General features: G+C 40.2%; 1 protein-coding gene across 5 annotated transcripts in view; it reads right to left on the reverse strand.

The window, feature by feature from the left end:
• Nucleotides 1–26,230, reverse strand: part of LOC143934174 (myosin-binding protein C, fast-type-like) — a 242,826-nt gene that overhangs the window by 110,166 nt on the left and 106,430 nt on the right. For all 5 annotated transcript variants that reach the window (XM_077457560.1, XM_077457562.1, XM_077457563.1 and 2 more), the window contains 4 exons: nucleotides 22,806–22,874; nucleotides 17,544–17,752; nucleotides 14,285–14,417; nucleotides 6,218–6,342 (listed from right to left, as the gene is read on the reverse strand). In XM_077457560.1, coding sequence (XP_077313686.1) covers nucleotides 6,218–6,342; nucleotides 14,285–14,417; nucleotides 17,544–17,752; nucleotides 22,806–22,874 — 536 coding nt within the window. The remainder of the gene's footprint in view (nucleotides 1–6,217; nucleotides 6,343–14,284; nucleotides 14,418–17,543; nucleotides 17,753–22,805; nucleotides 22,875–26,230) is intronic.

Genomic DNA, 26,230 nt, shown 5'->3' on the forward strand with positions numbered 1-26,230 from the left:
TGTTCTACGAGAGAGGCAGAGGTTGGCTGGGTGAGTAATGCTCTGTTTGGGACAATGCGTTTGGGGTACTGTGTGGGTACAGGCATTGGGGGACTGGAACTACAGAATAACTTCACTGTGTTAGTCTTCTGTCAAACGGGGAGATGTGTGACAGGAGTCACTTTGGGCAGGGGAGCTTGTGGAACCCAGCTTACCTTGAAGAGCACTGGAATCTCCTTATCCAGCTACTCCGGCCCCTCATATGTATAAGTAATCCTGTGTCTATTAGGGGCACAGGGTGACCGAGAAACCCAGTCTGATCTGCACTAATCAGACTCACCATACAACCACACTGGAATATTATATATATATATATATATATATATATATATATATATATATATATATATATATATATATATATATTGTATATGGTCTCATATACTGTTGTTGACTCTTTACTAGATCGTTTAAGGTGTGGCTGTATCCCATTGTTCTATTGTGTTTGTCTGTCTTGGGAGCAACCTATTATGGGATGTATATTTATGTATATATGTTTTTGCTATTACCACTATAGCGTGATCTGGTTCTGTGTGACGTGTGTTTATCATTATTATGGGATGTATATGTCTATGTGGATTAGCTGCAATTTGTCCAGCAGCCCCTCGTGTTACTGGTGGAGGTAAAGTTTACCCAACCCTGTGTCATTATGCAAAGAAGGAGGGATTGTCCCCTGAGTGTATAACCCTGTGTGCATTTGTTCAAATAAGCTGTTTATGTTCCAGCTTTGCAGCCAAACGAGTCCTGCCTTGTTCTTGGTTGTAATATGCAGCAATAATATCTAATATCTATATTCAGACTGGAGGAAGCGGTATATGATTGAAGCACTCAGGTGGAATGTGGGACATTCCATTATTCAGCACAAGGATTTATAAGAGTAAAATGACTACCTATTAAAATGGCAGCAGCTAAACAAACTGTTTACTATACATAATGTCAGAATTTAAATAGTTTATTTTGATAAAAAGTTTAAATTGAATAATGACAGTTTTACTATTTACACAGTTGCAAAAATTGACAATTTACCTATTTACATTTATTTTACACTTTACAGTTATTTTACCTATAACTTGGGGGGCGTGACCTTCTTTCCCGAACCACCCAGAACTCCATCCACAGCAGTCAGCCATAGGGTACACTACCTTAGCGATGCACTCCTGACCCCAACAATCTGTCACCTGGCCTTAGGTGACCTGACACGCTGGCTGCAGATGCTCTCTGTTGTGCTGAACTGGTTACAGCTTTTTCAGCAAAAGGGGGAGCTAATGAGCAGGAATAGTTAAAAAGACTGAGGCAGGTAGCAATGCATTATGGGAACTGTAATCCCGAGAAGAAACTCTACAGTGTAATCAAGAGCTTTTGAACTACATTCCCCAGATAGGATATTGTCAGTAAGAGGGATAATAGCTGCATTATCTCTGGCTGTACATGACACAGCTCCTCTTGCCATGAGGGAGCCTGGAGAGTGCATATTGTTGTTAAGGGTGCACCATCACTGCTGCATACTGGTAGCTTATGCGGGATTCAAAGTGCTGAGTTTGAGGCGAGGGCCAACAGACAAAGTCACTTTGGTGCAGAGCAAAGAGTGCACTAATGGCTGTGTGTTAGCAGATGGTGAGCTGCAATATCTCTGGGACTGGTGAGCTGCTGCTCTGGGAATTTATGCTGCTAGAGAAAGAGACTGAGCCTTTTTGGATCTGACTATACAGCCATCTAGTAGCCTTTTTGCTGCCTGCAGGTGTGACTATGACTTTACTCATGTGCACCAACAGTACAACTGGAATAAAGGAGAAAAAAGGAATAGATATGGCGCTATACCATTTTCTGCTAGGAACACATGAATGAGAAATCTGATTTACATATAATTCTCAGCGTGCTGGCAATTAAATAGAAAATAGTGAAATGAAACCATAAAGTGAAAATACCATAAATGATTATGACAATATACTGTTTCCTAATTACAGTTAATAAAGTGCAAATGCCAGTGAATCTACATGTGCCAATTTTTGCGTCATAAAGACTAAAAATTATATCTGCATATCATAGATAAACCATAAACATAAGTTAATTAAAAAGGAAAAAAAAAATTTTTTGGGAATAAAAAGCAAGATTTTATATCTGTGAACTGCCGGTGAATAAGGTGATTGTGGTTAGTCAAATTGATGTGACAAAAAATTGGTGCAGAATATGAACGAATTAATATTGCAATTAGTGACACAATATTAGTGAATAAAAATAAGAAAATATACAGTAAAAATTAAAAGTGAAACATATGCATACAAAATGGGGATAAGCTAAAATAGGTGACGGAATCTTCCGTGAGTGAGGGAGGGGGGGTGACTTCCGATGTTGTTCCCAGTGCTCAGTGGCCACATATATAATATGCTCTCACCAGAAAAAGACCCCATCCGGGGTGGATCAGCCTTCACAATATCAGCTACTGTGTCGCTCTCTGGCTTGCTTCTGATGTGATGCTGGGGGTCCCTCGTTTTTCCGTGAGTGTAGTGTGCCACGTTATATATGGTAAGAAAGAGGCATATCCATAGTGTGATATCGTTCCGACGTCTGAATGACGAAACGCGTAGGGCGTGGCCAGGCAACGTACACCTTTAGCTCAGACGGCGAGGAAGCCGAGCGGGACTTTTAAAGCTGTACAAACAAACGCAATTGCAACTCTTTCTTTTGTAAGTAGTTTTAATCCATTTGAATAAACTTCACATTTTTAAACGATATCACACTATGGATATGCCTCTTTCTTACCATAGCGCAACCTACCCCCCTCTTAACAGTACAACTGGGCCCCAGCACTAGCTGGCTGTAGAGTTAGGACTAAAGACTAGACATGTGTGATTAGTTTCGTATTAATCGAAAATTCGTATGAATTTCCGGAAATTCATACATTCGTACGAATCTGAAATACAAATTTTTATGCTTATGAATTTCATACGAAATACGAAATGTCGTTAACGAATTTCAGATCCAAATTAACAGAAACATGACTGGTGTTTTGTTCACCAATCAGAGGAAGTTAGCACAGCACAGGGATGGTGGGAACCCCTCATAATGGACACAAAGCAGGTGCACAGACCCGGGAAGTGGGAACTCAGCACAGGGACATAATGATAAATTCATCATAACGAACATTCGTAATTGTTACGAAAAATTAACAAACCTAAAAGTTAAAAACCCAGGAAGTCAGCACAGGGATGGTGGGAACCCTTCAAAATGATAAATTCATCATAACGAACTTTTGTTATTTTAACAACAAGTTTACGAATCTAACGAAAATTCGTATTTCGTACGAATCCGAATTAAATTTCGTACACAAATTACGAAATACGATTTTTTTTTTCATATGGAACAAAACGGAACGAAACTAAACAAATTTTTTGACAGCGCCCATGTCTATTAAAGACTGCCCCTTCACAGCTTCTACACAGAGATCTTTACGTATTGCTTATGCTAAAGGGTATGTCAAAAGAAATGATGTGTAAAAACCTGGGTTAAACTCAATACTCCACCAAAAGATTTCAAAATAGTCTACTGCCACATGATAATCCTAAAACAACTACACAACATGTATGAAAACGTGTATTATGTATTACATTATTAAATATACACAGAATATACAAGAATATAATAAAAAATATCTTGGCCAAAAGTTAAAACGTGCACATAAGACTGATACCCTCAAAGATTAATGCCTGCTTAATCATTACATTCTTAAACATGAGTTAGGCCATCTGCCAGTTTTTTTGCCAAATGCAAACCCCTGCAGAATCACAATCATAAATTGTACCTTCAAGTGCATATTCAAAGTACATTACCACATCTCTTCATTTATCTTTTGATTATGCCACAAATGAAAGTTTTACATAATCTGGTACTTCTATGGCAACAATTTACAAAATAATTAGCTAGCAATGAATAGGATTTTCAAGAATGATTTATTATTTGTTGTTTTTTATAAACGTTCTATTAAAAGTCATTTTTTGAGTCTGTGCTGGATTTCTACTGTTGTCCGTCACTATGGGGTTATCCTGGGTGACCACATGCCCATTTTGGTATTGTACTTGTCTCCTTAAACATTAGCATGTCATGATGTCATTGCGCCATCACACATGTATGTCAACATGCCATTGGCGGGCTAAGCCCTTTCTGTAGGCATTTGCCCGTGGACCCTGAGATAGGTAGGTTCTGCCTTTGATGCAACTGGTGTGACCCAGCAAAAACACACATATGTTATTGCCTATTTGCCTATCTTTTCAAAGTTACATTCTGCTTTTTACATGACATGACAACAATATATGTTAGACAATCGCTATGCTGTACAGGACATTTGGGATCTTTTATGGATGTCCTGCATGACAACAGCTTATGATAAGCAGCCACTACATTGAACAGGACACTTGGGAGCTTGTATGAATGTCCCTGCAGACTACAGAATATACTAACTTGCAGTGCAGTGGTCACATGTATAGCTATTGCATATAGTGTGAATCCATAGGTCTACCCTAGTCTCCAAGACAAGGACCTGCAATTCACACTGCATATATGCAAAACACTTGAATATATACAACTATAACTTCAATCCCAAGTTGTTCAAAATCTGTGTGAAACATGGTGGGACCTTCCCATAATTAATGTACTCTATTTAAGTTGCACAGACTTAAGTCCTTTACATTATTATTTTATATTATGTACTATGCACTCCTGAATGGCTTTGATCCTGTATGTGGTCGGAAAATTGGTACTATACTTTGAAAATGCACTCTGAGGTACAGTTTTTCACACGTGATATCTTTCTTTTTTTTTTTGTTAAATTTCTCAGCACCTCCTCCCCTTTTTTTCCAATAGAACTTGAGAATTCTTTGGTTTGGGACTTTTAACATGATCTGTTTTTATGCTAAAGAGGTACCTCTCAAGTGACATTGCACTATATCCTAGGCATTGTCCTACAGTGCACTCTAAACTAGTGATAGTACTATTACTTACAGTTAAGGCTTATATGCACTGTTTATTGCTGACTTTGCAGATTCATTAGTTAATTCCAGTCTAGTGGTACAGAACTATTCTAAGTTACCTTGGTATAGTGATTATACTGTTTAGTCGACTGTGTCTAAACCTACCTTCTGTGTGCACATTTATGCTCAAACCATCATTTATTCCAACTCATACTATTACATTGGGTTAAAGCGGTGTTCCGCCCCCCCCCCAAAAAATAAAATAAAAGCCAGCAGCTACACATACTGCAGCTGCTGGCTTTTACCAATAGGATACTTACCTGTCCTGGAGTCCAACGATGTCGGCACCGCAGCTGATGTTTTCATCAGCCGTTGGGTGCTGCCGCTGGCATTGTGAGTATGGATACCCGGCAGTGTAGCCTTCATGCTGGGAAACCTACTGGGCAAGGCACCGCTCCTTTCTTCTACTGGCCTGGTGACAGGGAGAGGAGGAGGGAGGAGGAGGGAGCCCCACGGTGATGTCACAGGCCGCGGCCTGGACTTCCGAAAGTGTAAACGGGATACCTGTCAAAGACAGGTATCCTTGCCCTACCTACCCCCGAAAGGTGCCAATTGTGGCACTGGAGGGGGAGAGGAGACAATTGAGCAGAAGTTCCACTTTTGGGTGGAACTCCGCTTTAATTTACCACTAAATGGTCTTACAATGATTTTCATTCAACCAGATGGCTGAGGTTCTTCTTGGAGTCGAGAGGCAGAACAAACAACCCAAATTACCAAGCGAGTCCTGCGGGGGTAGTGCTACAGATGCAAAGTCTAAAGTATAGGAAATATCTTTAAACCATAATTCTGATGCCTCCTCCAACCTGGCTTACCAGAATCCACATATTCCAAAGAACCTGAAGTGATCTGTAATAACACACATAGTTTAAGAACATAACTTGGCGTTATATCACCATAATGGTATTTCTAGTTACTAGAAAAAAGTCGAGAACATTTACTGAGACACTGTGACATCAGTTATATGCATCCTAAATTACTTCAAACACACTCCTCTGCCACCATTCCATGCAATGCATTCGAACTTAAGATGTTGCCAATGTAGAAAGACATATAACTCTATTCTAGGTAACTATTTCATACATGAAAGCAGAGGATTCATTTATTTTAAGATATTTTTACAAATAAAATGCCTATCACAGCTATTTGAACCTTACCTTTAACATAAAGTTCGGTTGTAGTCCTCTCATCACCAACTACACACGCGTATTCAGCATCATCTGCCAGGCTACTTTTGTTGATTGTGAGCACTCTTCTGAGACCAACATTCTCAAATACATATCTATAAATATAAAAGAAATGCACGGTCTCATTTTAAGTTGAAAAGTCTTCTTGACACACAGGGTGTTTTACTTTTACTTTCTCAGGAATACTGCAACTATTTATTAAGATACTTTCCATGTTCTGGCTTACTCAGCTTGGACTTTTTGATTGCAGAGATACTTGTGAAGCTAAAGGTACTTGAAGTGCTGAGACTAAATCGATAAGTGTTTTTACTTAGGATACTTATATTTTGGGAGAGTCCTGAAAAAGAGCTGTATGATACCTGCATATATCTGTAACATGCAGTTACCTGTTTGGCTTCTTAAAAGAAAAGTTCACATTTGTTCCTTTTTGTTTTCTAAATTCCAGCTCCCCTATGCACCAATATAGAATTCATGTACTTTTTTGCAAAAATATGAATGCTTTCCATTAACAGACACTTCACTGTCCTCATCCATGTTTCCAGATGTATCCATTAATAATGTCTTACTTCCTAAACAGACTCTTGGTCGTGGCACAGGAAGGAGTTGACCAGCTGACCTCATTAGCACACACCCTGCATTATCCACCTACCCATTACCAGCTGCACATTTTTTAAATGAAATGCAATCAATCAATAATTACCCTTCTCACTAAATACACAATATACAATGAGATTGCATAGTGAAAGGTCATATTAGTACAAGTACATAGAAGGGAGTGGACAGAAACACTCAGCTGTCAAGCCCCAACATGTTTTTTGTCTCATTTTTCCTGTGACACGCATAGGGCAGCCTGTTCATTTCAACGATACTAGACGTCGCTTATGGGACATTTTGGCGTTTTGTGGGTTGCGTGTTTGCAGCATTTGCCCCTCGTTTTTTCACATGGTAAAATGTGTGTTTGCTTCTGTGTTTGGTGTGCCGTTAACAATTAATGGCACTGAAAGCGCAACTATGTAATTTCAGGCGTATAAAGAAGGCCATACACTATACAATCAACTATGTAGTGTAAAGGCCTTCCTTATTGAATACAGAGTGATTGGCTAGATAGGTGTTTCCTCCTATTATATAAATTTGGTAAATCTAAATAAGATTGTACAATCAGATTGATTGTATAGTGTATGGCCATGTTTATGCACCTACAATTACTAGTGGCGCTTTCAGTGCCATTAATTGTTAATGGCACACCAAACACAGAAGCAAACACAAATTTTGCCATGTAATAAAATGAGGGGCAAATGCTGCAAAAAAAAATATGTGCAACCCACAAATCACCAAATTGTCCTATTAACCAATTATCAACCGGCCCATAGCCGAACTACGGCTACAGGGCGGTTCGATAACTCTGGGAGGGCATACATTGATGTCCCCCCAGAAAACCGCTCCCGCATGCCCCCTGGGGCGCGCTCACGAGAACATCCATGCTCGCCAAGTTCACGAGACCCGGCGCAATACGGATCGCGGTAAAGGGCCAATGACAGCAGCCCTTTACCATGTGATCGCTCTGTCCAATGACGGAGCGATCACAGATGTAAACAATGCAGGTAAAGCAGGGTCATCAGGAGTTCATCGCTATCCTCACATCGATGTAGCGTGAGAGGAGAGGAGAGCCCAACTGAGTTTTTTGATATATATCAGTGCCCAATCCAGAAACCAGCTTGTATCTATGGGGGGAGTGGACTTCAATGATCAGATGATTGAACCCTACGTTCCCAAGAAAATCCCGTCATTGGTATAAAAATGTCCATTTATTTTTTCAGTTTGGCGATGTATAACACCTTATGTTAATATTTACCAAAAATCTACTGAGACCTCAGTATCCTATCTGCACTACCAGGAACAAGTAATCTCTGCTCTTGTACCCTGAAAGCCCACCAGAAAATATTTGCATTGATTCTGTGAGCACTTTCCTGAGAACCCCCCCCCCCCCCCCCCCGTGAAACAGGCCACAGACGTCAGCAGAAATGCCGGGTGTGCTCCAGAGGAGGAGTTAGAAAAGACACCACGTATTATTGTCCCCAATGTCCTTCCCAAACAAGCCTCTGTATAGGTGAATGTTTCTGCCGTTACCATACTCCTCTACATTATTAGGGAAGTATGGTAAATGTAATTCTCATTTCATGTCATTTTCCTCCACACCCCTTATGCCACTGCACATACCTTTCTCCAGAAGTGACCCTGCCATTTTATACGACCAAGCTTCTGCCTAACGCTAAACTGTACCTACCTCTGCCTGCTCTGGAACTGACCCTGGACTGTTTGAACACGTTTTTTGCCTGCCTCTTGGACTGATCATTTACCCTGCTATGCTAGTGGGAACACATGGGTCTCACATATGTGAAGGGCTCCAGAAATGTTTTTCTGGATGAAGAAAACTATTTTTTTAGTTTTCTCATTCCCAGATTAGGGTCTGGAGACTCAGAGGCTTCAAATAGATTTGGGTGGGAAAAGCCTCTACTCCTGTTCCCATTCTTTCCTGGCCTGCTACTTGGACCATGTTCCTGCTTACTACCAGGACCAATATTTTGGCACTGCTGGCAATGTCTCTACTTACACTCACCCTGGATTGTATATGTACAGTATCCCTGCCTGTACTGACTATGGACAATATTCCTGCCTTCTGCCTGGACAATTCCATTCACTGTCGCTGACTACATGGACAACTGCAGTACTAAAACCACAGGTAATCTTTTGTTTACCCTTTGCTCAGCAGAATGTATTCTGGGTGTAATTCTTGGTATGTTAGAAATATGAAGGTCCTTCAAAAATGAGATAGATTGTAAAGAAATTAGATGTGTAAGTTATACTCCTAGAAGCCTGAATGTGCTAATTCAGGCCCCATTCACACCTGAGCATAGCGGTTTCAGGCAGAAAATTGATTTTACAGTGATTTTGCAACATTTTTTACCGCGTTTTGCCGCGATTTTTTGCAGGACAAAAGGTCACCAATGTTAAAAGAAGAAAAACTTCCAAAACTGCCTGATTTGAGTGACAAAATAGGGTCCAGAACTTGTTTGAGCTTCAGGTGTTTGGCTTTAGGCGACTTGGAGTGGAGATGTGAACCATCTCCATTGAGAATAATAGATTTTTTTCTCCTCCAGCGTTTTGTAGCTTCAGGCTTCAAGCTACAAAACGCTCAGGTGTGAATGGGGGCTCAATGTTGGGCCTCTGTATGTGGCCAGGCTGTGTAAAAGTCTCACACATGTGGTATCGCTATACACAGGAGGAGTAGCAGAATATATTTTGGGGTGTGATTTTTATGTAAATGCTATGTGTTGGAAATATCGTGTGAAATGGACAATGTAAAAAAACTTCTGGAAAAAAATGAATTATTCAAAAACTCATTATGCCTCATGGATTATAAGTTGGGGTGTTTTCTTTCCAAAATGGGGTCACTTTGTGGGCGTTTCCATTGTCCTGGTGCTCCAGGACCTTTAAAAGTGTAATAGGTAGTTGAGAGATTATATGTGTAATTTATGCTCCTAGAATGCCTGAATGTGCTACTTCAATGTTGGGCTTCTGTATGTGGCCAGGATGTGTAAAAGTCTCACACATGTGGTATCGCCATACTTAGGAGGAGTAGTAGAATGTATTTTGGAGTGTCATTTGTGGAATGTACATGGCATGTGAGAGAAATAACCTGTTATAATGACAATTTGGTGTGAAAAAAAAATCTTAATTTTGCAAAGAAATGTAGGAAAAAATGACAACTTCAAAAAAACTAACCATGCCTCTTACTAAACACTTTGGAATGTCTACTTTCCAAAAAGGGGTAATTTTGTGAATATTTGTACTTTCCTGGCTTGTTAGGGTAGGGTCTTAAGAAATGAGAGGCCTCAGTACATCAGGTGTGATCAGATGTGATAAGTTTTCAGTGATTGGCACCATAGCATGTAGACTCTATAACTTTCACACAGACTAAATAATGTCCACTAATTTGGGTTATTTTTACCAAGGAAATGTAGCAGTATACATTTTAGCCTACATTTATGAAGAAAAATCAGTTATTTGTAAAATTTTCGGCCTTTTTTCACTTATAGCATAGAAAATAAAATCCCTGAGGTGATCAAATGCCACCAAAAGAAAGCTCTATTTGTGAGAAAAAAAGGACGAAAATTTCATATGGGTACAGTGTTGCATGATTGCGTAATTGTCATTCAAAATGTGAGAGCACTGAAAGCCGAAAATTGGTCTGGTTAGGAAGGAGGTTTAAGGTTCCAGTGGGTAAGTGGTTAATCACATGTAATGCAGCCAATTGAAATCAACATGCTGTCCTGTGCGTGTCACAGGAAAAAATGAGACACAAAACGTTCTTTCCCACTATGCTAGATGTGGGGTCTGAAAGTGAAATTGGTGTGTTAACACAAAAACAATGATGCTCCATTCACATCTGCGCGTTTCCTTGCATTTTAGAAATGCGCTGCAGCAAAAATCACAGTAAAAATCCCACCAAACCCCATAAAAAGTTCTGAAGCTTGGGGCGATTGCTGTGAGCAAACACCCCCCCCCCCCATGGCAAAAAGAAAAAAAAACACATAAACACATGTGCGAATGCGAGTTCCCGCCATGCAGAGATATGAATGGGGCTTGGCAGCTGAGTCTTTCTGTCCACTCCCTCCTATGCACTTGTATAAAGATGGCCATAAACTATGCAATCTGATTGTATCTTGTGTATTTAGTAAGAAGGGTTTGCACTGATTGATTAAAAAATGTGCAGCTGGGAATGGATGGGTAGGTAGGAGGATGATGATGCAGGGTGTGTGCTAATGTGATCAGCTGGTCAACTCCTTCCTATGTCATGACTTCTAGTCTGATTAGGAAGTAAGACATTACAAATGGAAACGTCTGGAAACATGAATGAGAACAAGTAAAGTGTCTGTAGATTTAATGGAAAGCGTTTATATTTTTGCAAAAGAAAAGTACATGAATGCTATATTAGTGCATAGGGAAGCTGGAATTTAGAAGAAAAAAAAGTGAACAAAGGCTCCATGCACACTGAAGCTCAAAAAAGCTTTTTATGGACGCCAGATTGCTGTCAGAAAACACTGGTTGAAAAACGTGCTTTTAACAGCTTTTTGTACTAGCGTTTATGAACGTTAGCGTTTATGGGCGTTTTTAATAAAAATACACAGAGGACACTCCAAAAATCCCACATTGCATTCCAAACTCCCACAATGCATTGAAAAAATAGAACGCCAAACACTAATTAATGCGTGTTTATGAGCGTTTATGAACGTTTATTTGCGTTTATTGGTGTTTGTAATTTTTTGGAGCTTTGAATGCGAATTTCTGGCATTCAGAAAAAAGCCCAAAAACTCCACTGCTCGTTAAAGCTAAAAAACGTCCATGTGTGCATGGACACATAAGCTAACATAGAGTGTCATTTATGGGCTTTAAAAAAAAAACACCCAAACTCCAATAAACTGCAGTTTATGAGCTCCAGTGTGCATGGAGCCTTAAGCTTACCGGCAGGTACAAGAAATATCTCCCAAATGTGCTCCGTTTAGAATATATTCTCTATTTTTGCAGCCAGTGCTGTCACCAGCACATGCACGCTGCTCTGAATACATGTCATACTGAGAACACCATCCCTTCAGAGTGCTGCGCCAAGATCATGACTTTAAATAACAGTTTTTGTGGGTAAGAGGCATGGGGGGGGGGGGAGTATGGATGGTATAAAAGTGGGAAGTATGTGCAGGTGAGGGAGAGGAATGTGGAGGGTCTAACAGTGGGCACTATGTACATGAGAGGAGTGCAGAGGGTATGGCAGAAGGCACTATGTATAGGAGAGGAGTGTGAAGTGTATGGCAGTGGGCAGTATGCACAGCAGAGGAGTGTAGAGGGTATGACATTGGGCACTATGTACAAGAGAAGAGTGTGGAGGGTATGACAGTGAGCAATATGTACAGGAGTGTGGAGGGTATGACAGTGGGCACTATGTACAGGAGAAAAATGTGGAGAGTAGGACAGTAAGCAGTAATTATAGGAGAGGAGTGTGGAGGGAGGGTATGACGGTGGGCACTATGTATAGGAGAGGAGAATGGAGGGTATGACAGTGAGTAGTATGTACAGGAGAGAAGTGTGGAGGGTATGACAGTGGGCACTATGTATAGGAGAGAAGTGTGGAGGGTATGACAGTGGGCACTATGTATAGGAGAGAAGTCTGGAGGGTATGACACTGGGCACTATGTATAGGAGAGGAGTATGGAGGGTATGACAGTGAGTACTATGTACAGGAGAGGAGTGTGGAGGGTATGACAGTGGGCACTATGTATAGGAGAGAAGTGTTGGAGGTATGACAGTGGGCACTATGTATAGGAGAGGAGTATGGAGGGTATGACAGTGAGTAGTATGTACAGGAGAGGCGTGTGGAGGGTGTGACAGTGGGCACTATGTATAGGAGAGAAGTGTTGGATGTATGACAGTGGGCACTATGTATAGGAGAGGAGTGTGGAGGGTATGACGGTGAGTAATATGTAGAGGAGAGGAGTGTGAAGGGTATGACGGTGGGCACTGTGTATGGGAGAGGAGTGTGGAGGGTACGACAGTGGGCACTATGTACAGGAGAGAAGTGTATGACAGCGTGCACTATGTACAGGAGAGGAGTGTGTAGCATATGACAGCGGGCGTTATGTATAGGAGAGAAGTGTGGAGGTTATGACTGTGAGCAGTATGTACAGGAGAGAAGTGTGGAGAATATGACAGTGGGCACTATGTATAGGAGAGAAGTGTGGAGAGTATGACAGTGGGCACTGTGTATAGGAGAGGAGGATGAAATAATGAAGTAAAAGGAAAAATGTAAAGGTTTGTGGAAGGATGTTTAGGGACTGCGTAGCGGTTAAGCGGGCCAGACATGGATTGAAATTACACCAATTAAGCAGAAACCAGCCATAGTCGATCTATGTATGGGCTAGCTGGTTTTACACAAGTCAACCTATTAACCGACTTGAGTACAACCAGCCTGTCAGGTTTTCCCCAAAACAATCAGTGCTGCCAGCTATAATTAGCAACACTAATCATTGTATTCACTGGCAGAACACAATAACACTGCGGGAGTGATTGCCCCATTCACAGGTCAGCAGGTGAGAGGGTGTGTGGGGACAGGCTGGGGAGAGATACTAGTCAGTCCCTGGGTAGGCACTGGTTAGTATCAGAGCCAGATACACACAGGTTACATCACGATCGTTAGAGCGAGAGCAATAATTCTAGCACTAGACCTCCTCTGTAACTCTAAACATGTAACCTGTAAAAAAATGTAAAGCATCGCTTAGCACGATTTTTTGTTGTGTACTAACTTTAGTGTTTTTTTATGAATAAAACAGTTTCTTTCCAAAAAAAATGTTTGCAAAATTGCTGCGCAAATATCGTGTAACATAAAAAGTTGCAAAGACCACCATTTTATTCCATAGGGTCTCTGCTAAAACAATATATAATGCTTGAGGGTTCTGAGTAATTTTCTAGCATAAAAAAAATTATGATTTTTACATGTAGGAGAGAAGTCTCAGAATGGGCCTGGGTGGCAAGGGGTTAATTATCATAAGTAATATACAAATTATTATTATAAACCCTGTGAGTTCATCCTCTCAGTCTGCTGCAGAGTGTTCCAGCTTGTATTTATACTGACCGCTCTGTATGTAGCTTCTGACAGGCTATGCAAGGAGCCCCGTATCTCTGGAACCGTAGATGATAGCAGCCCAATATTTTAACCAGTGCTGGAGTGGGTCTTTAGCTACCTATCCCCCAAATGTGGGGTCTCTGTGACTCCTGATCACCGAGCTACAATCCTCGAAGTCGATCTTTTTTTTTTTTTGGGCAAATGGGCCTTTCTTGAGAAAGGGGCCTGGAGCTGCAGCTCCAATAGCCCCTATGTTAATACGGCCCTGGCCAAGATCATGGCTTCCGTGCACAATCCTCCAGAGTGAGTAGTTTTGAATAGAGAATTACAATTCTCATAGTTTAGTCACATTCACTTTCACTTACTTGGCACTAGGTTTTATCACTTGCCCATTCTTCATCCACTTAACAGGCAGGTCAGGGTTTGTCAACTCTACTTCCAGTTTAATCTTCTGACCTTTGTCTACTGTATAGCAGTTATTTAATCTCCGTTTAAATGCTGCACAAGAAAAAAAAAAAGAAATGTTATATGGTTAATATGTTCTAAATCTAGACATCTGTATGTAGCGATGGACATAGACAACAGACAGTAAATCCAAGTCCAGCTGCCGATCATGTTTTTACTTGATGTGCCATAAACTTTATGCCTACTATATCCTTTGATTGTGCCATCTATGAACATTAAAGACCACCATGGAATAAGTGGCATACAAGGGCTGAAAGGAATCCAATAGGGCCTTACTAATTGGACCAAGCAGCATGTACAAAACAAAGCTTTATTGAAAATATATATATAATAATCAAGCAAAAAGGTCAGTGCTAAAAAAAACAAAAAAAACAATCCTCCATCACTGTAATATTAAAAAGACAATGTTGTCTAGTCACCACTGCAGCTGCTTGCATGCCTCACACATGCATTCACACCTCCTACTGCTGGACCAAGTAGGAATTAATAGATTAAAGACACCAGGTGTGAGCAGCCTGTCCAATGGGACTAAACGCAGGTGAAAAACCACCTATCATGTGTTGGACAAACAAATGTACTCCCATGCCAGGCAGTCCCCACTAGGGTCTCTACATAAAAAGTCCAATCCTCGGTATGATGGATAATGAAAAGCAAATCACGGCTGCCAAGCACATACACTATATTACCAAAAGAATTAGGACGTCTACCTTTACACGCACATGAACTTTAATGGCATCCCAGTCTTAGTTTGTAAAGTTCAATATTGAGTTGGCCCACCCTTTGCAGCTATAACAGTTTAACTCTTCTGGGAAGGCTGTCCACAAGGTTTAGGAGTGTGTCTATGAGAATATTTGACAATTCTTCCAGAAGCGCATTTGTGAGATCAGGTACTGATGTTGGACAAGAAGGCCTGGCTTGCAGTTTCCACTCTAATTCATCCCAAAGGTGTTTTATCGGGTTTGGGTAAGGACACTGTGCAGGCCAGTCAAGTTCCTTCACCCCAAACTCAGTCAAACTCACTTAGTTCTAGTGAAGGGATCTTTTAAGGTGTCATTATACCAAGACAATTTGGACAATTTAATGCTCCCAACTTTGTGGGAACAGTTTGGGGATGGCCCTTCCTGCTCCAACATGACTGCTCACCAGTGCCCAAAGAAGATCCATAAACACATGGATGAGCGAGTTTTGGGTGGAGGAACTTAACTTGGCTGCATGGAGTCCTGACTTCAACCCAATAGAACACATTTGGGATGAGTTAGAGTGAAGACTGAAAGCCAGGCCTTCTCGTCCAACATCAGTGCCTGACCTCACAAATGCACTTCTGGAAGAATGGTCAAACATTCCCATAGACACACTCCTAAACCTTGTGGACAGCCTTCCCAGAAGAGTTGAAGCTTTTATAGCTGCAAAGGGTGGGCCAGCTCAACTCAATCCTTTGTAATGATCTTCAAGTGAATAACTCTGTACAAAGTTCACTATATGGACCACTTTTGTATTTATACATGTTGATCATATTCCCAATAAATTGCTCCTTTAAAAAGAAAATATATTCAGTTTAGGTAATATTTTCTCATAGCAGGGGTCTTAGCAGTTTAGTTTTCCTTATCTGCATTTTCTTCAGTTCTCCAATATCTTCTTGAAGGCATATTTTATCTGCACTACCTGAAGGACCTGAAAAATTGCAGCATGCCTTTTTATGTTTATTTTCAATATCTGGGGCTTGGACTTTAATAGTGAAAAGTCTCAGTTGAGGGCAGTCTAGGAATGTTAGGCACCTCACTGTGGGTTCTTTAGTAGGTAAGAGAGATACCAAGACAATTCCAAAGGAAACCCTAATGCAAAGGCCAGGCATCATCCTTGTAACAGAAGGATTTAAACTTTAGATAGGCGGCTGCAATAGGGTTAAATGAATCGGAAGCCCAATTTGTAAATACAATAGGCACTTGTATGACAGGGGTAATAATAATATCCCGCCAGCCTCACATAATCAGTGGGCTGCGTCAGAACAGAGTCTACCTGGGTGGAGTGGTGGAGCTATTTTTAACATGTCTCACTGCCATACCAAAGAGAAGCCTAGGTATTTCAGGCATGTTTTGGCTTTGTCTACTGTGGATGGTGCATGGCTTGCCTTAAAAAGTAAACTGTAGCATAAATAGGAAGCTCCCGTTACATCTTATGCAATGAACCTGCAAGGTTCTCAGGTAAGGTGTAAAGTACTGCAACCTCATAATAGTGGCAGTAGAGAGATTGACAAATAATCTAAAAATTATAGCCCTGTAATTCCAGTCTGTTTTTATCATGTGTGGCCTCAAGGAGCCTGACCCTCATGCTGTACTAATGGAGTCTGACAGCATACCTTGGAGGTTCATTTTTATCACTAGTGTAATCAAACAGAGCATTTTTATGGGGAGCTCCAGAGCAGATTATGGAAAATTGCATTACTGTTTATTGCAAGCCTTCTATAGGTTTTGATGGCCCCCCCAGGGGAAGGTTAGGTCTCCTATCTTGATTTTCAGAATCTAGTAGTGATATCATTACAGCAAGATTCAGGGAAGAATGTTCTTTTGCCCATCTCACAGATCATTTTACTAAGCTTGTTCTTTGATTTTCCTTGACATTTTTTCAAATGGCCTCGGAAACATGATATCTACCTTTTGTTAGGAATTTATTAGTAGTCAGTTCTTGAACAGCAGGAGCTGGTCATTCCCAGCTTCCAGGGAATCCCCAGAGTCTTGCACATATCCTTTACGGATATATGATGTATGATAGTAGAAGCAATATTTTGTCTCTAGCTGTGTAAAGACCCAGGTCATGGCAGCTTTAAAGTGGGTTGCCAGGCTGGTGTCAATGGTCTATGGTGAGTCAGAGGTTGCCTAGAAAGCAGTCATCAGTGGACTTTGTGAATGCCTCCCCCCAGCATGGAATAATATCTTAATGTCAGTTGTAAATTATATTTCTGATAATTGTCGTGCCCTCTCCATCCAATCACTAGCCAATTTGATATAATTTAGTGATTTAGGGGGGTGAAATATTCTGTTACTTTACAACAGTGTCTACCTATATATTTCTTCCTTAACTCAATTTGGAAAATAAACAAAACAGTCAGGTTGGGCAATTCATCCCAAATAATGAATAGCCAGCATTATTCCCATAAAATACCTTCACTTTTTTTAATTTGCACTTTCTTCTTCTTCAGGTGCTTGAGCATGCCTCTCAAGTCAGTGACACCATGTTGAAAGGCAATTTTTTCATACTCGCTTGGCTTAGCATTTTTCAATATTTCCCAGACATGAGGAGGAATACTATCCATTGGATCCTCATCTCCTTTTTTCTTTTGTTTTTCCGCTTGTTCTTTCTTTTCCCTCTCTCTGCAATGAGTGAAAACAAACTACTGTTAATAACTGAAATGGATCCAGCAATGATGGCTGGTAGCCTGACTTCAAAACAATGTCTGATTTCTGTGCTGGTAGTTTGAAGTGTCAGATGTTACAGAAGCCCTTTTCCCTACCAACGCATGCAGGTGGAAGATCAGGAGGAATGCATGCAGGTGGAAAATCAGGTGAAATGTTTTCCTCCCCATCCAAATGCATCTCCTAAGAAACATGACTACTTCAACAACTTCCCTCATTAGGTAAGACTGCTTGTTATACTACTGCATGCCATTCTTTGCCATGAATGGTACAAATCAGTGCCAAAGTATTTAAAATAGAAGATAAATGTTGACCTCTAAGTTTTGGTGATAGTTATGTTTTTGGGGTTAACTAGGCTAAAAGGTTAAGGTTTGATTGACAATTAGGCTAAAGGACAGGGGTTAGGAAGGTATTTTCAATGCTTAGAATAAGTGTTAAAGTAAAGAGATTTTTTCTTTATCCTATTTCTTGTGAATTACTTTAAAATCTTTTAGACAGTAATAAGATAGTAAAGAAAAGCAAACTTTGAGCAATTGTGTTCTTTATCACAAAAACTATTCATCAAGGATTCAGACCTTTCACATAGATACCTGCCACAGACAAAACCTACCGAATGGTCTGGCATGGCAAATTGGCAAATAAATGCCATATCAAACATTTTGGGAGATGTTCTGATAAATTATGGATATTCATACTCAATGAAAATATACTGAATACCAATTCCCATTATAGTAAACATGTCATAAGCACATAAAAGGCATACAGTATGTGCCTTCAAATGGGACAGAGATTTAATATAAAATTTAGGAGATTTCTATTGCTGATAAATAATGAAAATGAAAGTTCCTGGGCTATCATTCGGAAACCTCTGACTTCAATACTTCATTGATATACTGATCCTGAAATGTTGTACAGATCAGGAGCACCTAAGTTCCTAGCACTAATAAACCCGAAACAAAAAAGTAATACTGTCAAGCTTATTAATCCTTAAATGTGGTGACTGCATTTGTTTCCTTTTTTGCATTGTTTTCCATTATTTTCACCCGGTGATCTGCCCATTAATACACTTTTTGTCTCCACTCTGGATGGAAAAGCAAAAGGCACTTTTGGAAGCAGCATTGTCAATCTGCGAAGAGGTTTTATTAGGTACATTAGCAAATTTAGATCAACTTGACTAACAAATTCAAGCAAAACTGCAGCTAACACTGTTTAGAAAGGAGCTCTAGTCTGGGCAAAAAATAAATAAAAGTCAGCAGCTACAAATACTGTAGCTGCTGACTTTTTTTTCAAATATATTTTTTATTAATTTTAAGAATAGAAATTGCAATATTGTATATAATTTATACAATAAATACAAATTTAAAGTAAGAATACATTAACAGTTAAAAAATAAAGAGCAAAAAAGGATATGGGGATATCAGAATGAGAAGGATTGATCAAAATTAGTATAAGAGTTTTTAAAAGTACATCTCACGTGCAAAAGGGATCTATCAAAATTTGGAGGAAAGAAAGATGTAACCCAGAGGGACCATATTTTCTAAAATTTGTGTAAATCATCGAAGAATAGCAGCAAGATTTTCATTAGGCGTGTACCAATTCATTTTATTTTTAACTGATGAGGAATTTGGTGTAGAGGACCACCAAGCTTTTGCCAAAGTTTATTTGGCAGCAGTGAATAAGAATGTTATGAAATTGTTTGGTTTGAGATTTAGTAAGGCTTCTAGTGGGTCCTTGGGAAGCGGTTTACCAAACATGTTTAATAAAAATATGATTAAATCACACCATATATGTAAGAGTGTATCAATACTCAAACATCCGCTAAAGCATTTATCAGCGACTGTTGGTTTAAATTTGGCTAAGCGTTGGGGAACTAAATACCATCTCATTAGAAATATATACTTGGATTCTACTGCTGCTGTGTTGATAGAACAGTGGGAACAAATCTGTTTCCAATCTTTTTCTGCTATAGGTTCACCAAGTTCACTTTCCCATTTAGTTATGTATGAAAGAGATGAGGTGTCTGTTTTTCAAGTATAGATGGATATATCATCGAGAGAAGCCCCTTAGTAGTAGGGTAATGTTTACATAAATGTTCAAAAAGAGTGAGGGTTTTTAGACCGGAAGACGATCCTATAGTTTGGAATACGAAATGTTTAATTTGAAAGTATATAGAAATTTCTTGATGAGGTAAGTCATGTGTTTGTTTTATGGATGAAAGATTCAAAACTTCAGTGGAAGATATCAGATCATATATTTTATAAATATTTTTAGAAGTCTATCATTTGAATTGGAGGGGTTTATGGAATCTTGGTAAAAACATTGGGTTACATCTAAGTAGTAATGGGGGATCATAAGAGGACATAAGATTTCCTCTAATTTTGTATGTATCCCATATTGATAGGGAATGTTTGATAATGTGGTTATCAATAGATTACTGAAATTTTTTAGGAATCCAAAGAATAGCATCAACAGATATAGGGTCAAGCTGGTCTGGATAGTTATGATAACCTGTAAGTTGTGCAATTTGAGCTGCTGAGTAATAAGCAGAAATATCTGGAACAGCCAGACCACCATTTTGTTTTGTCTTGAAAAGAGTTTCTCTATTTATTTGAGGTTTAGAATTTTGCCATATAAAGGAAAATATGGGAAGGAATTTTAATAGGAAGTACTCTTAATAAGTAAAGTAATTTAGGAAAAAATTGCGTCCCACCCACGAAACTTGCTGTTTTTCCCATGTTTTTTTTTTTTTAACAATAATTTTTTATTGAAAGTTATGTAGGGTACAGAAGGAAAAGTTTTTCCCATGTTTTGAGAAGGGATTTTAAATAATGTATAATGGAAGGATAATTGACTCTATAAAGGGAATTGTAAGAGAATTTAAATTTAATACCTAAATAAGATAAGGGAATATCTTCCCAGGGAAAAGGAAACGTTGCTGTAATATGAGTAATAGCAGCATCCAACATATTTATATTAAGGGTTTTAGAGTTAGTATTGATAACATATAGTATACATTTCGAAAGGTATCTAGTTCCTTATTTAAATTAGGTAAAGTGGTTAAGGGTTGTGTTACAAACAAGATGACATCATCAGTAAAAAGACATATTTTGTGATGATAATTTGCAATGTCTAAACCTTTAATATTAATTCTAATTATTGTTGCAAGAGGTTCAATTACTAGCAGAAATAATAGTGGGGGTGAAGGGCATCCTTGTCTAGTGCCTCTTTGAATATCAAAAAGGGGTGAACAAAATCCGGCATATTGTATAAATGCTCATGGATTATCATAAAGAGAATTTACCCAAATACAAAAGTGTGGACCAAAACCCAATTTTTTATGGAGAATGTTTAAGTACGGTCAGAGGATTGTATCAAATGCTTTTTTAATGTCTAGAGATAAGAGAAAGCTAGGAATTTTTCTATTTTTTCAAATTTTTAGCCAAATTAAGAATTTGCAGAATTCTGCGTATGCTATCACTGGCTTGTCTCTAATGGGAAAAATCTTGGATGGTTTTTCAGACGGAATTCCGCTCAAGCTTGGCTTGCATATACACGGTCACACAAAAGTTCTCTGAACTTTCGACCGTCAAGAACACGGTGATGTACAACACTATGACAAGCTGAGAAAATTAAGTTCAATGCTTCCGTGCATGCGTCTAATTGTTTGCGAGCATGCGTAGGAATTTTGAACGTTGGAATTGCTGCAGACCATAAGAATTTCCAATCAGAACTTTTTCCGTCTGAAAAATAGAGAACCTGCTCTCAATCTTTTGCTGGCGGGAATTCCGCCAGCAAAAGTCTGATGGAGCATACACACGGTCACAATTTCTGACCAAAAGCTCTCATCGGACTTTTCGATCGTGTGTACGGGTCATTAGGCATGAAACTAACTTGGTCTTTACTTATTCATTTATTCACTCCAGTGTCTAAACGATTTGCATAAATTATAATGAGGATTTTAGCACCATATTTGAGAAGAGAAATAGGGCAAAAATTAGCAAGGTAGTATTGTCAGAATTTGGTTTTGGTATCATGCATATAGAAGAAAGGAGTGTATGAGAATTTAAATTATTACCTTGCAATATAGCATTATGATAATTTGACAATTGAGGGGCTAAAAAATCTGAATTTTTTTTATAATAAAGAGCAGATAGTCTATCTGGACCTGTGTGTGTTTTGAGAGATTTAATGGCTAAAAGAATTTCAGGAACAGATATATTTTTTTAGCTGCTACCTTTAATATAAGTACACTTACCTGTCCAGGGATCCAGCAATGTCGGAACTCCGAGCCGCATCTTCACTAAGAAGAACTGACAGTGAATCCTTCAGGCTTCACAGCCGGTTTTGTACAGCCCATGCACAAGTTGCACTGTGCTTTGTGAATGGTCCGGCTATCTTCTATAACCTGTGTGTGTCTTAGAGTGCAGCAAGTGGAAGGAGGAGGGTCCAAAAATATTTAGAGATTGTCGTGGTGATCTCATCCGGAAGTGGGAGCGGGTACCTGCCAAATCCCGGTACCCACTCCCACCACAAAAAGTGCCAGATTTCATTTTGGGTGGAACTCCGCTTTAAGCAGTTACAACAGCAGTTTTTCTTTTCCTTTTGGGATAAAGGTTTTATATAAATAAATAAAAGCTGACCATTGTAAGCCCCCTATCAATGTGACATGGTTTATCTCAACCCTCTAACTGACACTTTTTCTGGACAGTTTGGTCTGTTAAGAGAAGAAAAAAAAATAACAGACTTACCAGTCAGAATAACAGCTGAAAATATAGCAAAAAGTCTACACAAAGAAAACTAAAGCAGTGCCACATCTAAAAATGGGTAAGCTGCAATGTGTATTTGTTTTAATACTACTTTAATTTAATAATATACCAATATTTAATATTATACTGTACATCCCAAAGCACATATAAACACCAAGCAGCAAAACATTTGTGAACAGGTAAAATAAGGTTAAAACAGATATTTCTAAATATTTGTCAGTTTGCATCCAGAAAAAGTTTATTACGTTTTTTTGAGGAGGGCGCTGAAATCAAGTTCCCCAGCATCATCTCTTCTTTTTCCCTCTGCGCTGGTTCTAAAGACAAAAACAAAGTAACATTAGCCATGTTTAAAGTTCTGGTTTTAAACATTCCAACATGCAACATTAGCAACTTTGCATACTCCAGGCAAGCTTTAAATACATTGTATTATATTATTCCTGGTGAGCACAAAGATCCTGGTGACTACATAGTGAGAGGAAGTGGCTGATTTACTATAAGGTTTGAGAATATTCACACAACAAAATCTATGAAGACTCACTTCTGTTATATAATCATTAGTGATGAGCCAAGCCTGGGTTAGGTTCAGGACAGGCCGGCTGGACATTACTAAAGTACAGGTACAATATCTGAACACCACTGAAATCAAGGAGTCGGTTATTCTAAAAAACATAATGGCCATTTTTTAGGCTAAAGGGCAAGGTATTGAGAAACAAATGGCATGGCAGGCTAGGCAACCTGGAGGACATACCCTAAAGAAAACTTTGTTTGGAAGGAAACAGCTATTTCAGTAATGCTGAAAATGAAACATAAAAATGCTAAATTTCTTTAAATGACATGCTTGGGGGACTCTGACTCTGCCTGTGAAGTGCCGTATATGTGTGATGTATATAACCTATTGCAGCAAAACTGACATTTACGAAGAAAAAAGGTGTGTTTAAATTGCTGGCAAAATGACAGATCCCAGCTGCTTTGTCCTGTTTGTTAACAGAGCGGCAGGGGATTCCATTCATTTATACCAGATGCTTATTCTACATGAGAGTCTCATATACAGTAAATGTTAACCACTTGCCTACTGGGCACTTATACCCCCTTCCTGACCAGGCCAATTTCCAGCTTTCAGCGCTCTCACACTTTGAATGATAATTCCGCGGTCATGCAACACTGCACCCAAATTAAATTGTTAGCATTTTTTTCATCCAAGTAGAGCTTTCTTTTGGTGGTATTTTATCGGCACTGCAGCTTCCGGGTCAGTTACCTCTTGAGTTTGGCCTAGGGGACAGTACCTGAACCCCGCCAGATAGAAGATGTGAGGACAGTCTGTAATGTTGCCTTCCAGGCACTGGATCCTGCACTGGATGATCACCAAGGCACATGGTGCAGCACGTTGAGATAGGCTGCTCTACAGATTCAGGGTCAAGTTCCACCATTATGGTGAAACCCAGACCCTGAAGACCCCCTAGGTGGTATACCCACCAGATGAGCAAAAACTGTGGATTGGGGCTTGTTCTTTATTTCTTGTCTACATGATCTAGTAAGCTGGCAGGAACTACAGGGAGTCCTCAGAGCACCATGCAACGATTAAAGGCTTTGACCCTTTTATTGTGGGGTGGGGTGTCTTCTTCCTGCTTCTTTGTACTCCCCAGGGGTTAACTTGGAGAAACCGGTGCGACATATTAGGTAACATGCCGGGGCCAGAAAGAAGAAAAATACCACCGTTTCTGGGGCAACATTATTTTGGGATTGCTGCCCATGTTTCAAACGAAGCCTTTTTTACAGAGTGCGCATCTCTAAGTACTTTCGATCTAGCCTCCTGAGCCGTAACCCTCACTATAATTTACCAGACAGAACTTGGGCTCCCTGCTGCCTATAAGGATACACATGATTCTGTGTGCGCACTCTGAAGTTTTGACTCAAAATTGTCCACCAGACTCGGCAGTCCGGGGGACAATCCGCCTGTCTGTGTGCTAGTCCGCCGGACTTTTGAAATGAACGGACTTGCCCACACAAGGAGAAAAATCTGTTCATTTTGAACGTGGCTCTAGGTAGACGGAACTAGCGAAGGAAGTCAATGTCGCCGCCTCCATTGGCGAGATTGACACCTCACGAGCCCCGTCACCTGGTATGGATTTAAAGGGGAAGCCCTACGCCGAAAAAACGGTGTCCTTGCCATTACGGCCAGACAGAGCGCCGCATCATCATTGGAAGAAGGAGAAGAAGAAGAAGAGAAAAAGAAGCAGAAGGCGGCGGCTGCGGCAATGGCGACAGAAGACTGGGCCAACGCTAGTAAAAGAGCTGTAAGAAGATAGCGGAGGCCCAGCAAGAAGAACCGAAGAGCGGGACAAGACCCCCGAATAGCGGGACAAGACCCCCGAAGTCAGAAGAAGACCCCCGGACGGCGGTAGCGACGAAGGAGAAAGCCGGACTCCTCCGCTAGTAAAAGAGCTAGTAAAAGAGCAGAAGATAGCGGACAAGAAGAAAGAAGACCCCCAAAGACGGAAGAAGAAAAGACCCCCGGAGCTGTCGAATAAAGTATTTTAAAAACCTGTGTTGTGTTTTTTTATGTACACTTTTTTCCCCAGGTGAATGGGTAGGGGTACATCGTACCCCATACTCATTCACATAGGGTAGGGGGCCGGAATATGGGGGCCCCCTTATTAAAGTAGGCTCCTGGATTCTGATAAGCCCCCCGCCAGCAGACCCCGACAACCAACGGCCAGGGTTGTCGGGAAGAGGCCCTTGTCCTCATCAACATGGGGACAAGGAACTTTGAGGTGGGGGGGCAGTAGGGCCCAACCCTTCCCCAAAGCACCACCCCATGTTGAGGGCACATGGCCTGGTATGGCTCAGGAGGGAGTGCTCACTCGTCCCCACCCCCTTTCCTGACCGACCAGGCTGAGTAGTCAGATAAGGGTCTGCTATGGACTTTGGGGACCCCATGCCATTTTTTCGGCGTAGGGCTTCCACTTTAAATCCATACCAGGTGACAGGGCTCGCGAGGTGTCAATCTCGCTGATGGAGGCGGTGACATTGACTTGCTTCACTAGTTCCATCTACCTGGAGCCACGTTCAAAATGAGCGGACTTTTCTCCATGTGTGGGCAAGTCCGTTCATTTCAAAAGTCCGGCGGACTCCCGCCATAGTCAGGCAGACCTCCGGTGCAAAGTCCGGTGGGTTGTCCGCCGGATAGTCTGATCGTGTGTATGCGGCATTAGTGTGCCTTTTGAGCCTATGAAGATTATTCCTCTCTCTCTCCTTACTCACAAGTAGGGATGAGCTTTATGTCCGGGTTGAATACGAGTTTGACTCAAACATTGGCTGTTCGCCTGTTCGCCAAATAGCGAACAATTTGGGGTGTTAGCAGCAAATTCGAAAGCCTCGGAACACCCTTTAAAAGTCTATGGGAGAAATCAAAATGCTAATTTTAAAGGTTAATATGCAAGTTATTGTCATGACTTTTTTCCTTTAGAAACTTAATTTTGCTGTCAGACTGTTATAAACACGGGATACATGCTCCACTTTACAAGAATACTATAGACACCCCCCAGGTACGAAATTTAAAGGAATATTACACTTTTCTTTCACTTTAAGCCTTATTAAAATCACTGCTCCTGAAAAAAACTGCAGTTTTTTAAAACTCAAATATTCATACCAGACCCAAAGGGCCTGGTAT

This window comes from Lithobates pipiens, unplaced genomic scaffold (genome assembly GCF_037356315.1).
Source record: "Lithobates pipiens isolate NorthernLeopardFrog02 unplaced genomic scaffold, aLitPip1_a1.2 Scaffold_27, whole genome shotgun sequence".
Lineage (NCBI taxonomy): Eukaryota > Metazoa > Chordata > Amphibia > Anura > Ranidae > Lithobates > Lithobates pipiens.